Genomic DNA, 22,634 nt, shown 5'->3' on the forward strand with positions numbered 1-22,634 from the left:
AATAATTCAGAAAATTGAAGGTGGGGACTGGCGAGCCTAGGTGACTATGACTAGCATCTGGAGTGGGTAGTAAACTCATTCAATAGTATTTATTGAGCGCTTACTATGTGCAGAGCACTGTACTAAGCGCTTGGGATGAACAAGTCGGCAACAGATAAGAGACAGTCCCTGCCGTTTGACGGGCTTACAGTCTAATCGGGGGAGACGGACAGACGAGAACAATGGCAATAAATAGAGTCGAGGGGAAGAACATCTCGTAAAAACAATGGTAACTAAATAGAATCAAGGCGATGTACAATTCATTAACAAAATAAATAGGGTAACGAAAATATTTACAGTTGAGCGGACGAGTACAGTGCTGTGGGGATGGGAAGGGAGAGGTGGAGGAGCAGAGGGAAAAGGGGAAAAAGGGGGTTTAGCTGCGGAGAGGTAAAGGGGGGGTGGCAGAGGGAGTAGAGGGAGAAGAGGAGCTCAGTCTGGGTAGGCCTCTTGGAGGAGGTTAGTTTTAAGTAGGGTTTTGAAGAGGGGAAGAGAACCAGTTTGGCGGAGGTGAGGAGGGAGGGCGTTCCGGGACCGCGGGAGGATGTGGCCCGGGGGTCGACGGCGGGATAGGCGAGACCGAGGGACGGCGAGGAGGTGGGCGGCGGAGGAGCGGAGCGTGCGGGGTGGGCGGTAGAAAGAGAGAAGGGAGGAGAGGTAGGAAGGGGCAAGGTGATGTAGAGCCTCGAAGCCTAGAGTGAGGAGTTTTTGTTTGGAGCGGAGGTTGATAGGCAACCACAGGAGTTGTTTAAGAAGGGGAGTGACATTCCCAGATCGTTTCTGCGGGAAGATGAGCCGGGCAGCGGAGTGAAGAATAGACTGGAACGGGGCAAGAGAGGAGGAAGGGAGGTCAGAGAGAAGGCCGACACAGTAGTCTAGCCGGGATATAACGAGAGCCTGTAACGGTAAGGTAGCCGTTTGGGTGGAGAGGAAAGGGTGGATCTTGGCGATATTGCAGAGGTGAAACCGGCAGGTCTTGGTAACGGATAGGATGTGTGGGGTGAACGAGAGAGATGAGTCAAGGATGACACCGAGATCGCGGGCCCGAGAGACGGGAAGGATGGTCGTGCCATCCACGGTGATAGAGAAGTCTGGGAGAGGACCGGGTTTGGGAGGGAAGATGAGGAGCTCAGTCTTGCTCATGTTGAGTTTTAGGTGGCGGGCAGACATCCAGGTGGAGACGTCCCGGAGGCGGGAGGAGATGCGAGCCCGAAGGGAGGGGGAGAGGACAGGGGCGGAGATGTAGATCTGCGTGTCATCTGCGTAGAGATGGTAGTCAAAGCCGTGAGAGCGGATGAGTTCACCGAGGGAGTGAGTGTAAATGGAGAACAGAAGAGGGCCGAGAACTGACCCTTGAGGAACTCCAACAGTTAAAGGATGGGAGGGGGAGGAGGCTCCAGTGAAGGAGACCGAGAATGATCGGCCAGAGAGGTGAGAGGAGAACCAGGAGAGGACAGAGTCCGTGAAGCCAAGGTGAGATAAGGTATGGAGGAGGAGGGGATGGTCGACAGTGTCAAAGGCAGCAGAGAGGTCAAGGAGGATCAGAATGGAGTAGGAGCCATTGGATTTGGCAAGAAGGAGGTCACGGGTGACCTTAGAGAGAGCAGTCTCGGTAGAGTGGAGGGGACGGAAGCCAGATTGGAGGGGGTCTAGGAGAGAATGGGAGTTAAGGAATTCTAAGCATCGATTGTAGACGACTCGTTCTAGGATTTTGGAAAGGAAGGGTAGTAGGGAGATAGGGCGATAACTGGAGGGGGAAGTGGGGTCAAGAGCAGGTAAAGGAGGATGATATGGGGTTCTAAGGAAGAGAGAGGGATGGGGGAGATGAAATTGGGGAAGCGTGAAGGAAGTCCACTCCTCCCCCCTTTCCCAGTTAGTCTGGGGGAGTGAGTAAAGATGAGACCCTCTCTAGAGAGAGCAGCAGGGGAGCCTGTGCCATAGGGAAGCAACGTGGCTAGGGAAGCAGCGTGGCTCAGTGGAAAGAGCCTGAGCTTCGGAGTCAGAGGTCATGAGTTCGACTCCCAGCTCTGCCACTTGTCAGCTCTGTGACTGTGGGCAAATCACTTAACTTCTCTGTGCCTCAGTTACCTCATCTGTAAAATGGGGATTAACTGTGAGCCTCATGTGGGACAACCTAATTACCCTGTATCTACCCCAGCGCTTAGAACAGTGCTCTGCACATAGTAAGCGCTTAACAAATACCAACATTATTATCTGGGGAGAGCCAGAGTTCAGTGATGGTGAGGAGGAGCAGGACCTGGATCAGGAACAGGTCAGAGATGAAGGGAAGCGTCCCTTGATAAGCAGAGGCTCCAAGGCGGCACTTGGTTGAGGTTGTGGGTGGGATATGGGGAGAGGAGACGGTGTGAAGGCTGGGAAGGGGTTAGATGGGAGTGAGCTGAATAGGATCGGCTCACGGGGAGGGGAACGAGGGGTGATTCCGGGAAAGAAAGACAGGATAGGGGAGGGGATATCCGAGGAGTGGGGAGAGATTGGATTATTTATTAATTATATTTATTGAGCGCTTACCGTATGCAAAGAACTATACCAAGCGCTTGGGAGAGTACAGTAGAACATCAGGCACATTCCCTGCGCACAACCAACTCACAGTCTACAGGAATGGAAGGAGATGAGGGTCTAGACCGTAAGCTTGTCATGGGCGGGGAATGTGTCTGCTAATTCTGTTGTACTCTCCCATGTATTTAAGTAGAGCGTTCTGTACAAAGTGGCGCTCAATCGATAGCATCGATTGATTGACGGGTTGATGATGTACGGGGCTTGGAAAGAGTTTGAACAGTTTGGATACCCACTGCCTCACCATGCCTGCTGCTGGTTCCAGAGGAACGGATGAGAAAGTGCAGATGGCTCCGACCCATGTCCTCATGACAGCGGGATACTCCCTTCTGTACCTTTGGCAATAAACTCTGTGCCTTTTTGGTGCCTTAGTTTCCTCATCTGTACAATGGGGATTTAATAACCATTTTCCCTCCTACTTAGATGTTGAGCCCCATGTGAGATTATGTCCAGCTTGATTAATCTGTGTCTATCCTGCTGCTTAGAATAGTGCTTGGCACGTACTAACCACTTAACAAATATGATATTACTACTATTACTGCTGAAATCTTACATGCCCACAATGTCTCAGAATATTGGTTACTGAATCCCTATGGATGTCAACATATGAATGCACTTCTCTCCCTCAGTGGGGGACAGATTAGAAAAGATACCCTAAACCTCAAAATTAGCTGACCAAGGAAGCATGCTTGGTGAACTTTAATCTTGCAGGGGAATAACAAAGTGAAAAAACAAAACAATAAACTATGAATTGCTGACTCTGAGATGTCCACAGAAACAAACATCCACATATTGTGCAAAACCCCATGGAGAGGGCAACCAAAACATAAAATACCCACACTAAGTTCGGAAAAGGAACTCTAACCCTGACAAACACACAATCAGAGGATGTGAACAAAGGCTAAGATGAAACGTCACATTTCGTTATGCACTGTGAGTCCTTCAGAGACTTTTTTCGGTCAGGGAAAAGCCTTAGTGTTTTATGTCTGAACTTGTTGGCTCACTAATCCTAAACATAGGTGCTTAGTACAGTGCATCGTATTTAGAGGGTGCTCAATAAATGCTTCTACAACTACTACAAGCTGGGGCATGTTGATGCTTTTCATATTTGCTATTGCTTTAGGCAGGAATAATTCCAGCTCTCCTACACTGTGGGATTGCATTCTTGAGGAGTTCTGCCGCAAGGAGAGGAACATTTATTTATTTAAACCCTCACTCAGTCTTACATATAATAATAATAATAATAATGTTGGTATTTGTTAAGTGCTTACTATGTGCCGAGCACTGTTCTAAGCGCTGGGGTAGACAGAGGGGAATCAGGTTGTCCCACGTGGGGCTCACAGTCTTAATCCCCATTTTACAGATGAGGGAACTGAGGCACAGAGAAGTTAAGTGACTTGCCCACAGTCACACAGCCGACAAGTGGCAGAGCTGGGATTCGAACTCATGAGCCCTGACTCCAAAGCCACTTTCCACTGAGCCACGCTGCTTCTCATATATCTTGTTCTAACTGTTCTAAGCGCTGGGGTAGATACAAACTAATCAAGTTGGACACAGTCCCTGTCCCACTGTACAGAAGGGGCTCACAGTCTCAATCCTCACTTTACAGATGAGGGAACTGCGGCCCAGAGAAGTGAAAAGACTTGCCCAAAGTCACACCGCAGACTAGTGGAGGAGCCGGAAATAGAACCCATGACTTTTTGACTCCCAGGCCCGTGCTCTATCCACTACATCATGCTACTTCTACATGCCATGCTGCTAAATAAGTGTCGTGGAACAAAAGGTACAGAACCAGGTGTAGAGATGACACAGAGAGGAGAGGAAATAGGGAAAATCAGGGCCGAGTCGAGGAAGGTTGGAGGAGATGTGATTGTAATAAGAAGACTTTGAACGAGAAGAGAGTGATCCTCCATCGGAGAGAGTTCGGGCCAGAGGCAGGATGTGGGCAAGGGGTCAGTGGCAGATAGACAAGATCGAGATAGAGTGAGCAGGTTCATGCCGGGAAAAAGTATTCCAGTGGGAATTAGACACGGACCCTGATCCTTGAGGGGTTCACAATCTTTGTCGAAGGCTTGTCGAAGGAGGTGGGGTTTTAGGAGGGCTTTGAAGGCCAGAGGAGCTGAGGTCTCTTGGATGAGTGTGCGGAGAGATTTCCTGGCTGGAGGAACTGTGGGACCTATGGGTTTGAGGCGGAGATGTTGAGGGCGAAGTACAGCTGGAAGGTTGTTTTGGGCGGAATGAAGAAAGCAAATTGGAGGGTAGCGGGTGAAGAGAGGTAAAATGTAAGATGGGGAGAGTTGATGGAAGTTGAAGCCGATCGTGAGGAATTTTTGTCATGCGAAGGGGAACAGGAAACCATTGGAGGCCCATGAGGAGACAGGTGTTGTGAGATGAGCAATTCTTCAAGAAGATGACCTTGAAGCAGTGTAGATGGGAGTAGGGGAGAAACTGGAGAAAGGGAGACAGGAAGATCAGAGAGGAGACTCATGATATGTCAAGAGCTTAGATCAAGGTGGTAGTCAATCGGGTGGGGAGGAATGGGCAGAGGGAGAAAAATGTTCTGTAGAAAGGACCAGCAGGATTTAGTAGGGGCTTGAATGTGAGAGTTAAAAATAGCGAGAAGGGAAGACTGACTCCGAGGTTGTGAACTTCTGGGATTTGCAGGATGGAGGGGTCATTGAAAAAGATGGGAAGGTTAGGTGAAGGAGATGATTTGGGTGGGAAGATGGGATGGAGACTTTTTAAACTTGAGGTTCTGGTGGGACATTCAAATGGAGATGTCCTGGAGGCAAGAGGAAATGTTCATATGGGGGCATGAGTGTTAATGACACAGAGAACCAGCGTGACAGAGTGGATACAGCAAGGGACTGGGTCAGAAGGTAATGGGTTCTAATCCCAGCTCTGACATTTTTCTGCTGTGTCACCTTGGGCAAGTCACTTAACTATTCTGTGCCTCAGTTACCTCATCTGTAAAATGGGGATTGAGCCTCACGTGGGACAGGGACTGTGTCCAACCCGATTTGCTTGTATCCACCCCAGTGCTTAGTACAGTACCTGGACACAAAGTAAACACTTAGCAAATAATAATTATTAATATTCAACTGCCACATATGTCATATATAAAAGAGTAAGGACACAGATAAAATGATAAAAATGAAAAGTTAGCAATTAATGAATTAGAATTGACACACACACATATATATACTGTGTACATATATACACTATATATGTGTGTGTGTATATATATGTACATAAAACATATATGAAAAATCATCTCATAACCTCATAACCACCAATGATGATCAATGGCTTCTTACATAAACCAAAATTCCTAACCACTGATTTCCAGGATTTCTATTGTCTGGTTCCCTTCCCCATCAGTTCTCTTCTCCAGATCAACTCCAGAGTGTTTAATTGTATCCTGCTCTTGACCCTCCCCTCGCCGACTCAGAGTTCCCACAGAATGAAGTTCCCATCTCCTCAAATCTGTCAAACTACTTTCTTCCTTAACAATCAAAGACCTCTTCAAAAAGTTACCCTTCTTAGCCATGGAGTGTTAAGTGGATGATGGGTTAGAATAGGGTGGTATGGTCTGGAATGGAGAGAATTAGTCAGGGAATTTCCCCTTGGAGGAGTTAACTTTTTAACGAGGTCTTTGACTGTAAGGAAGGGTATAGTTCGGCAGATTTGAGGGGGTGGGGGTTTTGTGCAGTAGGAAAGGCATGAACAATGAGTCAGAGATGGGAAAGTCAAAAGTAGGATATAGTTAAACACTCTGGAGTTGAACTGGAGCAGAGAGCTGATAGGAAAGGGAACCAGACAATGGAAAGCCTGGAAATCAAAGGTTAGGAATTTTGGTTTATGCAAGAAGCCATTGATCATCATCGGTGGTTTAGGAGGAAGGACGTGAGACATTCTGAATGGCGTGTTAAGAAGATGATGCAGGAGCTATATAAAGTGGAGAGGGGAGAAGGGAAGGGAAGTTCAGGAGGGAAGTTTGAAGAGGCTGTTTCAGTTTTCCAGCTGGCTACTCCCTTCTTCCCTCCCTGACCGCCAACTTCAACTGCTAGCTTTCTAATGGCTCTTTCCCCATTTCTTTCAAACATGCCATGAATCCCCCCATCCTTAAAAAATTCTTCCTTGTCCCCATGGCTCTCTCCATTTATGGCCTTAGCTCCCTCCTACCATTCCTCTCCAGACTCTTTGAGAGAGTTGTCTACATTCATGGCCTCTACTTCTTTTCCTCCTATTTTCTCCTCGAACCCTTGCGATCTGGTTCTGCCTCCTTCATTCCACAGAAATTGCCCTCTCTAAGGTCCCCCATGACCTCCTTCTTGCCAAAGCCAACAGCCTCTACTCCATCTGAGTCTTTGACCTCCCTGTTGCCTTTGTCACTGGGGGCTACTCCCTTCTTAATAAACCATATTTATTGTGTGCTTACCATGCATAGAGTGTTATACTAATACTGCTAATAACAATAATTATAGTAATAATTGTGGCATTTGCTAAGAGGTATGTGGCACCCGTCTAAAATTGGTCAAATGGCAGTCAATGAACTGATCACCATGATAGCTTTTGAGAAATTCACCCCAACATCTGTGGTGTCAGTAATTAATGCTTTACCTGTATCATCTCCGTGATCCTCTCCATTTTCAAAGCTAGCAATCGGAAGCAAAGACTCACAGCTCTGGAGCAGGAACATGGAAGCCACAAACAAGTTTCCTTTCTTCATCTTATAATTTCTGAAATACATTTCAATCCTATCATGTAAACTGCAATTCTAGTAGAAAATGATAGGAAATCAGCCTAATAGAAACATAAACAGTTAGACATCATTTTAAATGTCCTTTGGGTTTGAAGCCTAGCACTCTTTCCCCCTTCAAAGCCTTACTCAAAGCTCACCTCCTCCAGGAGGCCTTCCCACACTAAGCCTCCCATTTCCTCTGCCTCCCATCACCCCCACTCGCTCCCTTTGCTCTATCCCTCTCCCCACCTCACAGCGTTTGTGTATATCTGTACATATATATAATTACAATTCCATTTATTTTTTATTAATTATGGGTATATATTTATAATCCTATTTATTTATAATGATGCTACTGATGCCTGTTTACTTGTTTTGATGTCTGCCTCCCCCCTTCTAGACTGTGAGCCCGTTGTGGGAAGGGATTGCCTCTATTTGTTTCTGAATTGTACTTCCCAAACTCTTAGTACAGTGCTCTGCACACAGTAAGTGCTCAATAAATACGATTGAATGAATGAATGAAAGCTGATGCCACGGACCCTCAGATTTTTTATCCACAAGGACAAGTGTGATCGACAAGATGTGTATGAAGTGGATTGAATGTATATAGTCAGTCAATTGCATCTATTGAGCACTCACTGTGTGCAGAGACTATACCAAGTGCTGAGTAAAATGTAATGGAGCTGGCAGACACATTCCCCACCCACAAGGAGATTACAGTGTAGCGGGGGAGAGAGACATTAAAATAAATTACAGTTATGTACCTAAGGTCTGTGCTGCTGAGGGTGAATGAACGGTACCCATGTGCGAGGGTGATACGGAAGGGAGAGGGAGTCAGGGGGAAAAGGGAGCTTAATCGGGGGTGGCCTCTTGGAGAAGATGTGATTTTAATAAGGCTTTAAAGGTGGGGAGAATGATTATCCGTCAGCTATGTAGAGGAAGAGAGTTCAGGAGAGAGGCAAGATATAGGTGAAGGGTACGCAGCTAGTTAGTTGAGATCGAAGTAGAGTGAGTAGGCTAGCATTAGAGGAGCGAAGTGTGCGGGCTGAGTTGTGGTAGGTAATTAGCGAGGTAAGATAACGGGGGACAAGGAGATGGAGTGCTTTAAAGCCAATGGTAAGGAGTTTCTCTTTGATGCTGAAGGAGTTGGACAACCACTGGAGGTTCTCGAGGAGTGGAGAGACGTGAAATGAATGGTTTTGGAGAAAAGTGATCCGGGCAGCAAAATGGACTATGGACTGGAGTGGGGAGAGATGGGAGGCTGGGAGATCAGCAAGGAGGCCGACAAAGTAACCAAAGTGGGATAGGAAAAATACTTGGATTAACATGGTAGCAGTTTGGATTGAGAGGAAAGAATATATTTTAGCTATATTAAGGTTGGTGTCAGACTGAATATGCGGTTTGAATGAGAGAGATGAGACAAGGATAACAACCAAGCTCACGGGTTCGTGAGACAGGGAAGTTGGTGTTGCTGTCTATATTGAAGGAAAGTCAAGAGGAGGACAGGTTTTGGCTGTAAAGATGAGGAGTTCCGTTTTGGCCATTTTAAGTTTGAACGGTCAGGGGCATATCCAAGTAGAGATGTCCTGAAGAAATACGAGATTGCAGAGGAGGAGAAAGATTGAAGCTAGAGATGTAGATTTGGGAATCATCTACCTAGAGATTGAAGTTGAAGCCAAAGGGAGTGGGTTCTCCAAGGGAGTGGGTGTAGATGGCAAATAAAAGGAAAGCCAGATTTTACCCAGAACTGAGAAGCAGCATGCCCTAGTGGAAAGAGCACAGGCCTGGGAGTCAGACGTACCAGGGCCCCCAATCCCAGTTCTGCCAAATACTTGCCGTGTGACCTTGGCCAAGTCACTTACTTTCTCTGTGCCTCTGTTCTCCTGTTCTCCCTCCTACTCAGGCTGTGAGCACCATGTGGGACAAGAACTGTGTCCAACTTAATTCACATGTAACTACCCCATCACTTAGAACAGTGTTTGACACAATGTAAGCTCTTAACAAATACCATAAAAACCCAAACCAAAAAACTGTAAAGAAGGTCCTTCACCAGGCTGATCTATTTGCAATCTGCAATTCTGAGAACCATTTTAAAATTCCCTCTAAGCACCCTGGTCTTCTTGAAACCCATTCTTAAACGCTGCCCAGCCAGTTCGTCTTGACACTGCTGAATCTTCCTGCTGCCTAGAGTTCTACTTTACCATTGAGGGTTTGCTTCACTGGGTCTGTCATGGCGCAGCTGAAGTTATTTGAGTCTTCTTTGGCTCCCCAAGATGGACTTCATTGGTGCCCCATCCCAATACATCCTACAGCAAGAGCCAGGTCACCCAAAGAGAGTCTTAGGATTTTAAAAATAATAGTAATAATAACTGTGGTATTTGTTAAGCACTTGCTATGTGCCAAGCACTGAATTAAGCATCGGGCAGATGCAAGATCTTCAGTTCAGACGTAGTCCCTGTCCCACCTGGGGCTCACATTCTAAGTAGGAAGGAGAACAGGTATTTAATTCCTATTTTGATGAGGAAACTGGGGCACAGAGGAAGTGAAGTGACTTGCCCAAGGTCACGCAAGCAGGCAGTGGAGGAGCTGGGAGGAGAAAGCTCAGGCCCAGGTCCAGTCCTTTCCACTAGGCCACACTGCTTTGAATCACTTTGAAGTGTTGACACAGCCCTACAGACTGACAGTAAGTCTGAAGAAGATGGAGCTTACATATCCCAGGAAACTCTACATCCAAACCAAGGGTTTTCATAAAAGCAATATGGAACTAAAAGCTGTCACCAATGAAGGGATAAATAAAGAGTCAGAAAATGAAATCCAAGAGCATGGCTTTGGGCAGGTGGCTAAAGGGTGGCAAGAACAAGCCATCAGGTTCCATGCCAAGCTGTGGGTCTGTGAGGTCGTGGTGGTGTTCAACCCCCCCAACAGTGCTTGACATATAGTATGTGCTTAGCAAGTACCCTTATTATTATTATTATTTTTATTAGGCTGTGAGATCTGGACCTCCAATAGATGACAAATCCAGCCTCCCCCCCTTCTAGACTGTAAGCCCAGTGAGGGTTGGGATTGTCTCTCTTTACTGCTGAACTGTACTTTCCAAGCGCTTAGCACAGTGCTCTGTACTAAGATAAATACGATTGAATGAATGAATGAATGACAGGGACTGCGTCCAACCTGATTTGCTTGTATCCACCCCATTGATTAGTACATTGCTGGGCACATACTAAGGGCCTAACAAATACCATAATTATTATCTTTGAACTTTTTCAATCTTTTTTAACCTCTGAATTTGCTGTGAGGATCTGACTTTTCTGTTTCTCAAGAGAAATAAAATTCTCCTTCTTGCTGCCACCCTGAGTTTTAAATTCCTATGGCTGAAAGGAATGTTGTGGTCACATGGACACAGACACTATTGTGTAATTCCTCAATTCCAAAAGGAAAAAAAGATAACAATGTCATCTCCCAGTGGGTATAATAGTTAGTTGGGCTGTAAGGAAATAAAAGAGTTCTTCTTATTCAGTAGCAATCAGTAGAAACTCAGAAAAAACACCTTCCTCTATCTCTATAATTTATAACTTTCAACAATCCGGACAAATCCCGGACCCAAATTTCACTTTCCATGGCACCCCCCCCCCCGCCAGTGCTTAGAACAGTGCTTGGCACATAGTAAGTGCTTAACAAATACCATCATCATTATTATTATTATTATTTAAAATGAATGGTCCCCCCTGGCAGATTTCTAACTCTCTTACATTTCTCCTACATCAGCTTGTAATCACCCATGCCATCTTTCAAAAGCCGCACGGCTTAGTGGAAAGAGCACAGACTTGGGAGTCAGAGGTCGTGGGTTCTAATTCCAGCTTGACCACTTGACAGCTGTGTGACTTTGGGCAAGTCTCTTAAATTCTCTGTGCCACAGTTACCTCATCTGTAAACTGGGGAGGAAGATCGTGAGCCCCATGTGGGGCAACCTGATTACCTTGTATCTACCCCAGCGCTTAGAAGAGTGCTCGGCACACAGTAAGCATTTAACAAATACCATAATTATTATTATTATTAAAAACACAATTTTACACAACTCCCCACTCCTCAAATGCCTCCAATGATCACCCATCCCCTGAACATCAAGCAGAACCCCTGACCATTGGCTTTCAGGTACTTAAACAATCATCTCCCCACTTAGTTATCTTGGCTCCTCTCCCAATTCATCTCAGCTCTCTTACTTTACTCCTCAAATACCAACCCGTTGTGACCCTGGGCATGTCATGAAACATTCTGTGTCTCAGTTTCCTCATCTTTAAAAGAAATGGGGACTCTTCTCCCTAGTCTCCCTACTACTTAGACGGTGAATCCCATGTGGGATGGGATTATCATGTAACTACCCCAGCACTTAGTATGTTGCTTGGTGCATAGGAAGGTTTTAACGAATACCACAATGATTATTATTTCACAGTGAATGAGTGTAAATCAGTCACTTAAATACCTATAGGGTAAATAAAATAAATGTCCCACTAGATAATTCCTTTAGGAAAATGCACTGTGGAGATATAGCCAGTGATCTAGTGGAAAGACCACAGGACTGAGAATCAGAGGACTTGGGTTCTAATCCTGGCTCTACCACTTGCCTGTTGTGTGACCCTGGGCAGGTCACTAAACTTCTCTGTGCCTCTGTTTCCTTATCTGAAACATGAAGATTAAATATCTATTATTTCTCTCCCTTTGATTTGGAACCCCATGTAGGACACGGACTGTGTCTGCCCTAATTAACTTGTATCTGCCCCAGTGCTTGGCAAATAATAAGTGCTTACTGTTATTAATAGTATTATTACTAATACTGATATTAATCATATCATCAGCAGGTTATGAGGACTGAATTTGTTTCTATGTATTCAAAATTACACACACACATAAACACAGACTAAAACAGATTATGGAGAATTTTTTCTTATTCGTTGTGATCATTTTCTAATTAATTTTCCCATGTATTTACTGAGTGTTTATTAGGTACAGAAAACTGTACAGAGCTCTTGGGAGAATACAATACAGTAGAGTAAGTAGATACAATCCCTGCAGAGTAGAGGAGGATCTTACTTTTTCAATTCCCAGACAACCAGATATACTAGCCTCATTAATATTGCCCTCTATTTGTATATAGACCAGCTGGAGGCTGGTCTTAGCTTTTTCATCTATAAAATGGACATTATGTATTTTGCATATATATATATATATGTGTATGCACATATATAATTTCAAAACTGAGAAGTATCTGGCACTATACTGATTTTGCAGCCAATGTCCCAGAAATTCCAAGTAGAAATTAACATTATTTAGTCCACAGCTTGCAAGAGCTATGCATCTTATTTCTTCACTCAAATAACCTCTTTATTCCTGTTCACACTGAAGTACAGTCTGCATCTACCCCTGTGCTTAGAACTGTGCTCGACACATTGTAAGTGCTTAACAAATATACTACTACTACTACTACTACTAATTTTAATGCTTTTTCTCCTGTGTAATTCAGGAGTAACAGAAGTCTAGCACTACAAGGGGCCTTAGCGGCTCATCTTGCCCAGCTTCCTACCTCTGAGCACATGGACGACTAAACCATTAGAAGGTAGATAATTGACAATTGTTATTCCTAGAGAAAGAAGTTCCTCAGAGGGAGGAAACGCATCGTAATCACTGTGTTTTAAAACACAAGCAGATTCAGTTGGGCAAAGTTTCTTGCATTACTTGATTACTGCATTAGTCTCTTTGCTGACCTCCCAGCCTTCTGTCTCTTTTCTCTTCAGTACATACTTCACTCTGCTGCCCAGATCATTTTTCTTCAAAACTACATCTCCCCACTCTTCCGACCTTCACAGCATTACTAAAGCCACATCTCCACCGAAAAGCCTTCCCCGCTGAAGCCCTCTTTCCTCATTCCCCTCTCCCTTTGCCTTGTCTATGCACCTGGATCCATGACCTTTTGACATTTGCTACTTGCCCCGCCCTCAACCCCACAGCACTTATGAACATATATTTAAAGTAAATATGATAAATCATATATATTTAATGTTTCACATTAATGTTTGTCTCCACCCCTAGACTACAAGTTTGTTGTGAGCAGGGAATGTGGGCCAACTCTGATGGATTGTACTCTCCCAAGTGCTTAGTACTGCTGTTCATATAGTAAGCACAACCTCACAGGTTGTCCCACGTGGGGTTCACAGTCTTAATCCCCATTTCCCAGATGAGGTAACTGAGGCACAGAGCAGTTAAGTGACTTGCCCAAAGTCACATAGCTGATAAGTGGCGGAGCTGGGATTAGAACCTACGACCTCCGACTCCCAAACCCGGGTTCTTTCCACTAAGTCACACTGCTGCTAATCCCCATTCATTCAATTGTATTTATTAAATGTTTACTGTGCGCAGAGACTGTACTAAGTGCTTGGAAAAGAACAATACAACAATAAACAGTGACAATCCATGCCCACAGTGAGCTCACAGTCTTAGAGATGAGAAAACGGAGGCATAGAGAATTAAAGTGACTTGCCCCCAAATCACACAGCAGACAGGTTTGGCAGATAGTAAGAATTTAACAAATACCACGTTTGTAATTATTAGATCAAGAATTAGAATCCAGGTCTTGTGACTTCCAGTCCTATTAGGTTGGATAACAGGAAAAAAGCAACCTTCCAAAAGAAAAAAAAATAAAGAAATGGAATCTTTTAAATCCTTCAAAATATTGTCCATGCTGAAGAGTTAATATAGAAGCATGCTGAAATGGTATAGTACCCAGTTAAAAATGAACAAAGAATTATATCGCGTAAGTTCAATGTTAGAATGTGTGCTCTCTGGAGACCTTTGTCTAGCATCTTTTTTTCCTCTCTTCCCATCCATATCCATGTCTCGTGTTACCATTTTTCATTTTCTGTCACCTATTTAGTGTGTTTCCTTCAGTATTCCTCACTTCACTATTTCAGGGGCGGGGGGCTAGTCCCCATTTTTTCTTGATAGCTTTCAAATTTGGTTTTCACTTCTTCTGCTCATATTCTATTTTGGACAATCTTGCTGAAGAACAGGGAAGCCAAAGTAACTGCCCTACATCTGTTCGGTTTCCTTCGGTAAGCACTTCCTGCCTCCCCCAAGCTGTTTCCGGAGTTTCCGGATTCCCATCAGTTTTCCTGTGCGGCTGATCTTATTTAAAGAGCTGTCAGAGCGACCCTGAATGCCACTGCAGTGGAAACTGTGTAACAGTGGCAATAATTAAACAGGAAGAAGGATTCACAACCATGATAAAAATGGTTAAAGCTGTTTGAATTTCTCCTTCTTTGTCCTGTGGACGTCAGGGACTGTATGCTTTGGCTGGGGGGGGGGGCTGTAGTGAGGGAAAGAGAAAGAACAGATCAGCATTTTCAGGTGGCTACAGGATTGCAGCCAAAAGTCAGGAAAGAAATGACAGAAGCCAAGGATTACACAGCTCTATCCGCTATACCATGCAGCTTCTAGCTATGTAATGTTTTTAGTGGGTTGGGGGACAAATCTTCAGAGAACTAACAGGCCAGAAAACTCGTAGGAGGCAGGGATCATATCCACCAACTGAGTTAGACTCTCCTAGGCGCTTAGTCTAGGGTGTTGCACATAGTAAGAGTTCAACGGATACCAAGGAACGATTGGGAAAACCTGGGTCTTTTTTAGTTCTTCCTGGAAATTCACAGAACTTGTGGAAAAGTCCATCTCAAACAGCCAAGAGGACTTTCACTTTAGTGACCCCAGTGAATCGGACACTGCTGAACCTTTTTAGCCCACGCCCGCTTCACTGGGATGAGCTTCCTTCTTAAAATCGCATTAACAATGAATGATTTATTCCTCAGAGTCTTTCTGATTGGTCAGAAATCAATCAGTCAATCAATAAATCAATGAAGGATACTTACTGAGGGCTTACTCTGTGCAGAACTCTGTACTAAGAACTTGGAACATTACAGTAGCATAAATAGCCATGGTCGTTGATCTGAAGGTACTTACATTCTAGCTTTGGGAGGCAAATATTAAAACAGATTTCAGGCTGGGAAGGCAAGTTTCAAAGCCAGCGGAAAGGGCCGGGCAAGAATCTATAAGGTAAGCAGCATGGACTCGTGGATAGAGCCCGGGCCTGAGGGTCAGGAGGACCTGGGTTTTAATCCCGGATCTGCCACTTGTCTGCTGTGTGACCTTGGGCAAGTCACTTCACTGGGCCGTGGTTACCTCAACTATAAAATGGGGATAAAAACTGTGAGCCCCAAAAGGGGCAGGGACCGTGTCCAACCTGATTTGCTTATATCCATCCCAGCGCTCAATATAATACCTTGGAATACAGCGAGCACTTAACAAATACCACAGTTATAATAATAATAATGATAATATTGGTATTTGTTAAGCGCTATGTGCCGAGCACTGTTCTAAGCGCTGGGGGTAGATACAGGGTAATCAGATTTTCCCACATGAGGCTCACAGTCTTAATTCCCATTTTACAGATGAGGTAAGTGAGGCACAGAGAAGTTGAGTGACTTGCCCACAGTCACACAGCTGACAAGTGGCAGAGCCTAGATTCGAACCCGTGACCTCTGACTACAAAGGCCGGGCTCTTTCCACTGAGCCACGCTGCTTGGCAGCAATAATGTTGGTATTTGTTAAGTGCTTACTATGTGCAGAGCACTGTTCTAAGCACTGGGTAGATACAGGGTAATCAGGTTGTCCCACGTGAGGCTCACAGTTAATCTCCATTTTACAGATGAGGTAACTGAGGCACAGAGAAGTTAAGTGACTTGCCCACGGTCACACAGCTGACAAGTGGCAGAGATGGGAGTCGAACCCATGACCTCTGACTCCGAAGCCCAGGCTCTTTCCACTGAGCCACGTGCCTCTTCTCCAAAAGTAACAATAGCTATTATTATTATTAGTTGTATTATTATTATCAGTGTTTAGAACAGTGCTTGGCACATAGTAAGCACTTAACAAATACCATCATCATCATCATCATCACTGTTATAAGATGCAGAAGTGACATAGGAGGGAGGGAAGATAGTGTGCAGAGAGGACAGATTAGTCAGGGAAGACTTACTGGAGGAGGTGTGATTTTAATAAGACTTCAAAGATGGGGAGAGTGGTGGTCTGTCAGTTATGAAGGGGGAAGGAGTTCTAATAATAATAATAACAATAATGACATTTGTGAAGCGTTTACTCTGGACCAGACAGTGGACTAAGCGCTGGGTTGGATACAAGCAAATCATGCTGGACACAGGCTCTGTCCATGTGGGGCTCACAATCTCAATCCCCATTTTACAGATGAGGTAACTGAGGCACATAGAAGTGAGGTGACCTGTCCAAGGTCACACAGCAGACAAGTGGCAGAGCTGGAATTAGAACCCAGTGACCTTCTGACTCCTAGAACACTGATCTATTCACTACAACATGCTGCTTCTCATGTTCTAGGTAGGAGGGAGAGTGAGAGCCAAGGACTGATGGCAAAAAAGATGAAATTGAGCTACAGTTAGTAGGTGAGTGTTAGAAAAATAAATTGTGTGGGACTTGGTCGGGGTGGGAGAGGAGTGAGGATAGGCAGGAGGGAGAGAGCTGATTGTGTGACAAAGCCAAAAGTCAGGAGTTTCTGCTTAAGGTATTGACAGTCTTCCCATCACAACACACGATATAGCAAAAGTGTCCCCATCTCCTACTCAGGGGACAGAGGTAGAGAGATTCTAAACGATTGGCCTAACTATTCCACCCCACAGAAACAGGCCATTGGTAATTACAAATATTAGTGAAGCTAGGCAGTTATTCTTATTTAAAGTGTATTTGAGATCCAAAAAGAGAGAAAGATTTCTTTGTCTTAGCTTTAGCCCACTGAGATAATAATTAGGATCACTGTTAAGAATTATGTACCAAACACTGGGATAGATACAAGATAATCAGGTTGGACTCAGGCCCTGATTCACATGGGATTCACAATCTAAATCAGAGAGAGTAGAATTTAATCTCCTTTTCACAGTTGAGGTAACTGAGGCGTTAACGAAGTTAAGAGATTTGCCCGAAGTCACACGGTGGACAAATGGCAGACCGGGATTAGAACCCAGGTCCTCTGACTCCCAGGCCTGAGCTATTTCCACTAGGCCACGCTGCTTTCCACACTGAGAATTGTCTTTTCCATCATGCTGCCTTTAAAAAATGCAGTTGAAAGTAACATTACTAAGTTTGGAGGTATAGCTGTGTCTCTGTTACTGCATTTAAGTACTGGTCTGTTAAGTGCACTACTCTACAGTTGTTTTGTTTATTTTTTTCTTTAAGAGTCCAAGTTTTTTGGTTTGATAATATTATTTTTCGGAACTATTCCAGTTTTAAATATTTTATGCTTGTAACTTAAGGAGTTTGTGGTAGGGGTGAGGAGGAAAATTAGTGTGAGAACAGAAATCTGGCTCTCACATTCTTCTCCACTGGGATTGATAGGCTGAGAAAGCCCTCTTTTACTGACTGCCTTTTAGGGAATAGAGATTTCCGGAAATAACCTTCAAAATCAGGAAAGAATTACAATAAGGCACAATCAGTCAAGTTTTCCCCAGAGATAGAGCTCATTTATCTCCTGATTCTCCTCTTAGGAATGGGGAAAAAAAAGCCCCACCCAGGTTTTCTTAGTCGATTTTAACTCCTGTGTGTTCCTTTGGCTTCAACCAGTTCGAGACTAAGGGAATCAAACATTTCGTTTAGTCGGAATTTGTACTGAGAACGATCTTTTTCCATTTTATACATGTGGACATTCTGGACTGAGCTACAAAATGAAATGCCTGCAGAGACGAGCGGCAGGAAGTGTAGGATAAGGTTGCTCCGTTACATGGATTCCCTTAAAAGTTGCTCATTCTGCAGTCTCGTAATTTGTGGATTTTTATCATCAAAAGCATGTGACACTGACGTCCTCAAAACTGCTTCAACTTGCGCTAGGAAAAATGCAAGAGACTGTCAAGTGTCATATTCAAGCAGGGTAGCCTAGGGGATAGAGCATGGGCCTGGGAGTCAGAAGGACCCAAGTTCCAATCCTGGTTCTGTCATGTGACTGACCTTGGTCAAATCACTTCACTTCTCTGTGCCTCAGTTCCCTCATCTGTAAAATGGGGATGAAGACTGTGAGCCCCTTGTGGGACAGGGACTGTGATCAACCTGATTTGCTTGTATCCATCCCAGCACTTGAAACAGTGCTTGACACATAGTAAGCACTTAACAAATCTCATCATTATATCTCATCATTATTATTAATGAAATATGATTTTAAACACGCAAACACGGCACTAGATCCCAAGCGAGGCTGGAGAAGGGGAGACATGGTGTAGTGATAGAGCACACGACTAGGAGTCAGAAAGTCACGGATCCTAATCCCGGCTCCTCCACTCATCTGCGGTGTGACCTTGGGCAAGTCACTTCACTGCCCTGTGCCTCAGCTGCCTCATCTGTAAAATGGGGATCGAGACTGTGAACCACATGTAGGGCAGGGATTGTGTCCATCCCGATTTGCTTGTATTTAACCCCAGCACTAATACAGTGCCTGCACATAGTAAGTGCTTAACAAATAACATTACTGTCATTAGTATTATTAATAGAGATCTTGCATTCCAAATTCCAGGATGTCCTGCTGCAGGGCAGAGGGAGGGAGAGATGGAGCTTAAAAATCAGTCATCCCAAGATCTGGCAGAGTGTCCAGGCAAGCTCAGACAGCAACACCCCATGGCGAGAGTGCGGGCATGTGTGCCCAGGGGTAACTCGCTGGTGGAGAAGAAGACCGGGGACGTGGAAGAAAGACCTGATGAGGAGGGGAGAGGAACCAAAATGGCCTAAGCTCTCCAACCGAAAACACAGTCAGTCAGGCAACTGTATTTATTGAGCACTTACTGTGCGCAGAGCGCTGTACTAAGCAAATGGGGGAGTACATGGAACAATAAACAGATACAGTCCCTGCCTACACTGAGTTTACAGTCTAGAGGGAGCAGTGCTCCTGCTCTGAAGGAAGGCACCCTCCCCAGAAGGAGGAATATCTCCAAATGGTAACTCCTGAGGGCAGAGAGCTTGTCCCCTACTGGAGGTCTTTGATTTATGACGGTCTAAGTGACACCGTTAACATTTCGAAATTTCAACCCAGTTTCTGCGTCATGACAGTAATAACAATTGTGGTGTTTGTTAAGCGCTAACTATATGCCTGACACTGTAGTAAGCGCTGGGGTGGATAGAAGATAACCGAGTTGGACACAATCTCTGTCCCTACATAGGGGTCCCAGTTTCAATCCCATTTTCATATGAGGAAACTGAGGCACAGCAAAACTGACCACGAAAACAGACCTTAATGCACTTATTGCATAATTCCCTCCACCCCACCCGCTCCCATCCCTCGTTGCACTTGTCTGCAGTCATCCCCCTCCAACTCCATCTTCCCCCGGCACCGTCAGAGCGGCTCCTGTCATGGCTGCTGCCTTCTTGAGGGGCCGCTAGCCTGGGAATCAATCAATCAATCAATCAGTGGTGTTTGTTGGGCACTTACCACGGGCAGGACACTGTACCAAGCCGTGCGGAGAGCACAACTCAATACACTTGGTAGATGAGATCCTCAGCGTGGAGGAGCTTACAAGGGTGAGAGGGGTTGAGTAGGGGGCCAGTGCCGCAGGAGGGATCATTTCCAGGCTCCTTTCTGAGCTCGCTAGAGTCAACGGCAGCAGCTGCAGAAATCTCCGGCCAATCCTTCTCCCTCGCCCACTTCCTCAGCCAGGCCTGACCAGGGCAGGAGCTTGCGGTAGCGATGACCAGCCCCATGATTTTCTCCCATTGGAGAAGGAGAAGGGGGTATTCCAGTACAATGCGTAGCACTTAGTAAAGTGCCCTGCAAGCAGCAAGCACTCAATACATACTATTGAATGAATACGCAGGCCATCTCTCCACACTTACAAGTGAGCCAGTTGTTTTTTGTATTCACAAAGCCAACAGATGCTTTCAGATTTTCCTGGTATTTTCCTCCCTCCCTCAGTCAGTCAAGCTACTGTGCTTGAGTCATCCCACACCTTCCCTTCCCACCCTCCTGTGGTTTGAAGACCCTTCCCAACAATCCTTCTCCTCCAGCTGAGTGCTTGGTCCTTGAAGAAAAACCAGGAGCAGAGAAGAGCAGCACCCCTTGATTGATGACTCACGCTGAAGCAGAGGCGAGAGTCGGTCCGTCAATTGTATTTATTGAGCACTTACTGTGCGTAGACCACTCTACTAAGCGCTTGGGAGAGTACAATGCAACAATATAATAGACACATTCCCTGCCTATGGTCCAAAGAGGGAGACAGACATTAATATAAATGAGTAAATTACGGATATGGACATAAATGTGGTGGGGCTGGGAAGGGGGATGAATACAGGGAGCAGGTCTGGGTGATACAGAAGGGAGAGGAAGAAAAGGAAAAGAGGGCTTAGTCAGGGAAAGCCTCTTGGAGGAGACGTCCCTTCAGTAAGGCTTTGAGACATGGGGAGAGTGTCTGTCGGATGTGAAGAGGGAGGGTATTCCAAGCCAGAGGCAAGATGTGACTGTATTTAATAATTTTAAAAGGTGTTCTGCAAACGTGGATATTATCAACTCTGGTTCCCAGCACCTTCCTCTACCCTCCACACACACACTTCTTAAATAAAACCACAGTCAGAATAAAGCTCATTCAATCAATTAAACAGTCATATTTATTGAGCACTGACTGTTTGCAGAGCACTGTACTAAGCCCTCGGGAGAGAACAATATTACAGAGATAGTAGACACATTCACTGCCTACAGTGAGTTCACAGTCTAGAGGGGAAGACAGACTTTAGTAGAAAGAAATGAATTATGGATATGTACATAAGTGCCGTGGCGCTAGGAGAGGGGATGAATAGAGGGAGCAAATCAGAGTGATGCAGAAGGGAGTAGGAAAAGAGGAAACGAGAGTTTGGTCAGGGAAGGCCTCTTGAAGGAGATGTGCCTTCAATAAGGCTTTGAAGGTAGAGAGAGTCATTGTTTGATGGATATGAGGACGGGAGGGCATTCTGGGACAGAGGAAGGACGTGGGCAAGGGGTCGGTGGTGAGATAGATGAGAATAAGGTACAGTGAGTATGTTGGCATTAGAGGAGTGAAGTGAATTGTCTCGGTTGTAATAGGAGAGCAGCGAGGTGAGTTAGGAGGGGGCAAGGTGATTGAGTGCTTTAAAGCCTAAAGTGAGGAGTTTCTGTCTGATGTAGAGGTAGGATGGGCAACCACTGAAAGTTCTCGAGGAACGGGGAAACACGGACTGAACACCTTTGTAGAAAAATGATCCAGGCAGAAGAGTGAAGTATGGATTGGAAAAGGGAGAAAAAAGGGCCAGGGAGGTCAGCAAGGAGGCTGATACAGTAATCACGTCAGGATAGGGTAAGTAGCTGGATTAACAGAGATTAACATAGCAGCTAGGATGAGAGGAAAGGGTGGATTTTAGCGATGGTGTGACGTTGGAACTGACAGGATTTAATGATAGAGCTATTATGTGGGTTGAATGAGAGAGAGGAGTCAAGGATAATACCAAAGTTAAGGGCTCGTGAGACAGAAAGAATGATGGTGCTGTCTACAGTGATGGGAAAATCATTCTTTCTTGATCACCCTAATACTAACCATACATCCTTCTACACACGTACACACACACAACACACAGACACTGATCGGAAAGTACCAAACCTCTTCCTCCGTGGGCTGCTGGTCGTGACATATTTTCCTTGCCTTCCTCATCCTGTCCCATCCTTGTACTCTAGACTGTTCAGCCAGTAACTCTGTGGGTATTCAGTCTAAGAGTAGTATTCTTGTTAAAGCCCACAAAAGATTACCACAGAGAGTGTAGCAAGAGCCACTCTTGGTTATCCAGTAAAAAGACATTTTGACTGCCATGGAACACTGCCAAATCAAATTTTAGAAAAAAAACCCAACAGGTTAAGACTCCTGACAAGAGTCGCCAGACAAAAACCCTTCAAAAAGTCTCTCCAGATCATTCTGAAAATCTCTCCCAATCATATGCAAACCCTGAGGCCAGTTTTTATTTATAAAAAGAAGGGGATTAAATTTCTTCTTTTAAAAATCATTTATAGGGAGAAACAATGCAGTAGTTGTTGTTGTTAATGGTATTTGTTCAGCGCTTACTATATTCCAGGCACTGGATTCTAGGTTCTAAGATCTGGGGTAAATACTAGGTAATCAGATTAATCCATGTCCCACCTGGGGCTCACAGTCTTAATCCCCACTTTAGAGTTGAGGTA

The 22,634-nt window shown here is 45.0% G+C and overlaps 1 protein-coding gene across 3 annotated transcripts in view; it reads right to left on the minus strand.

The window, feature by feature from the left end:
• TFPI (tissue factor pathway inhibitor) overlaps nucleotides 1-22,634 on the minus strand; it is a 56,020-nt gene that overhangs the window by 26,797 nt on the left and 6,589 nt on the right. For 2 of the 3 annotated variants that reach the window (XM_029071889.2, XM_029071891.2), the window contains exon 2: nucleotides 7,237-7,355. The exons of the other annotated variant lie outside the window; for it this stretch is intronic. In XM_029071889.2, the coding sequence (XP_028927722.1) occupies nucleotides 7,237-7,345 (109 nt within the window). In that variant the 5' untranslated portion in view covers nucleotides 7,346-7,355. The remainder of the gene's footprint in view (nucleotides 1-7,236; nucleotides 7,356-22,634) is intronic. 3 annotated transcript variants of the gene reach the window in all.

The sequence above is a fragment of the Ornithorhynchus anatinus genome, chromosome 9, assembly GCF_004115215.2.
Source record: "Ornithorhynchus anatinus isolate Pmale09 chromosome 9, mOrnAna1.pri.v4, whole genome shotgun sequence".
NCBI classification, from domain to species: domain Eukaryota; kingdom Metazoa; phylum Chordata; class Mammalia; order Monotremata; family Ornithorhynchidae; genus Ornithorhynchus; species Ornithorhynchus anatinus.